Source organism: Mandrillus leucophaeus, unplaced genomic scaffold, assembly GCF_000951045.1.
Source record: "Mandrillus leucophaeus isolate KB7577 unplaced genomic scaffold, Mleu.le_1.0 Scaffold9, whole genome shotgun sequence".
In the NCBI taxonomy this organism is placed as follows: Eukaryota; Metazoa; Chordata; class Mammalia; order Primates; family Cercopithecidae; genus Mandrillus; species Mandrillus leucophaeus.
This window is the reverse complement of record NW_012109807.1, coordinates 9,194,915-9,195,497: the sequence shown is the minus strand read 5'-3', so window position 1 is coordinate 9,195,497 and position 583 is coordinate 9,194,915. Positions and strand designations below refer to the sequence as shown.

At 49.9% G+C, this 583-nt stretch overlaps 1 protein-coding gene across 1 annotated transcript in view; it reads left to right on the top strand.

The window, feature by feature from the left end:
* FER1L5 (fer-1-like family member 5) overlaps positions 1-583 on the top strand; it is a 68,843-nt gene that overhangs the window by 30,961 nt on the left and 37,299 nt on the right. Inside the window, exon 19 of the mRNA XM_011969681.1 lies at positions 11-119. Coding sequence (XP_011825071.1) covers positions 11-119 — 109 coding nt within the window. The remainder of the gene's footprint in view (positions 1-10; positions 120-583) is intronic.

Genomic DNA, 583 nt, shown 5'->3' with positions numbered 1-583 from the left:
ACTCTGTTAGGGATGGTTTAGCTTATCGAGGCCGAGTCTTCCTGGAGTTAATCACCCAAATCAAGTCCTGTCAAGACTCCACGATAAAAGATCTCTCCCATGAAGTGACCAGGATAGAGGTAACTGCGGGAAACAGGTAACCCAGGGAAAAACACGAGCCCTGTCTGCCCCAGATCTACTGTGGATCCCAGTTTCTGACTGTGCAAAGAGGCCCTGGCCTCTGGCTGTTGAGTGTGTAAGGATGCTTGACCAATCAGCCTGATTATTTACTAAACCCCTGCTAGTGGCTTCATGCTGCAGCAAATCCCGGTGGTTGGGGACCCTGATGGAAAAGATAAGGTTTCAGTTTAAGAAATGCCTAATCTGGGCCAGGCGCTGTGGCTCACACCTGTAATCCCAGCACTTTGGGAGACCGAGGAGGGAGGATCACTTGAGCCCAGGAGTTTGAGACTAGACTGGGCAACATGGTGAAACCCTGTCTTTACTAAAAATACAAAAAAAAAAAAATTAGCTGGGCATGGTGGTGCGCGCCTGTAGTCCCAGCTACTAGGGAGGCTGAGGCAGGAGAATCACTTGAACCTGG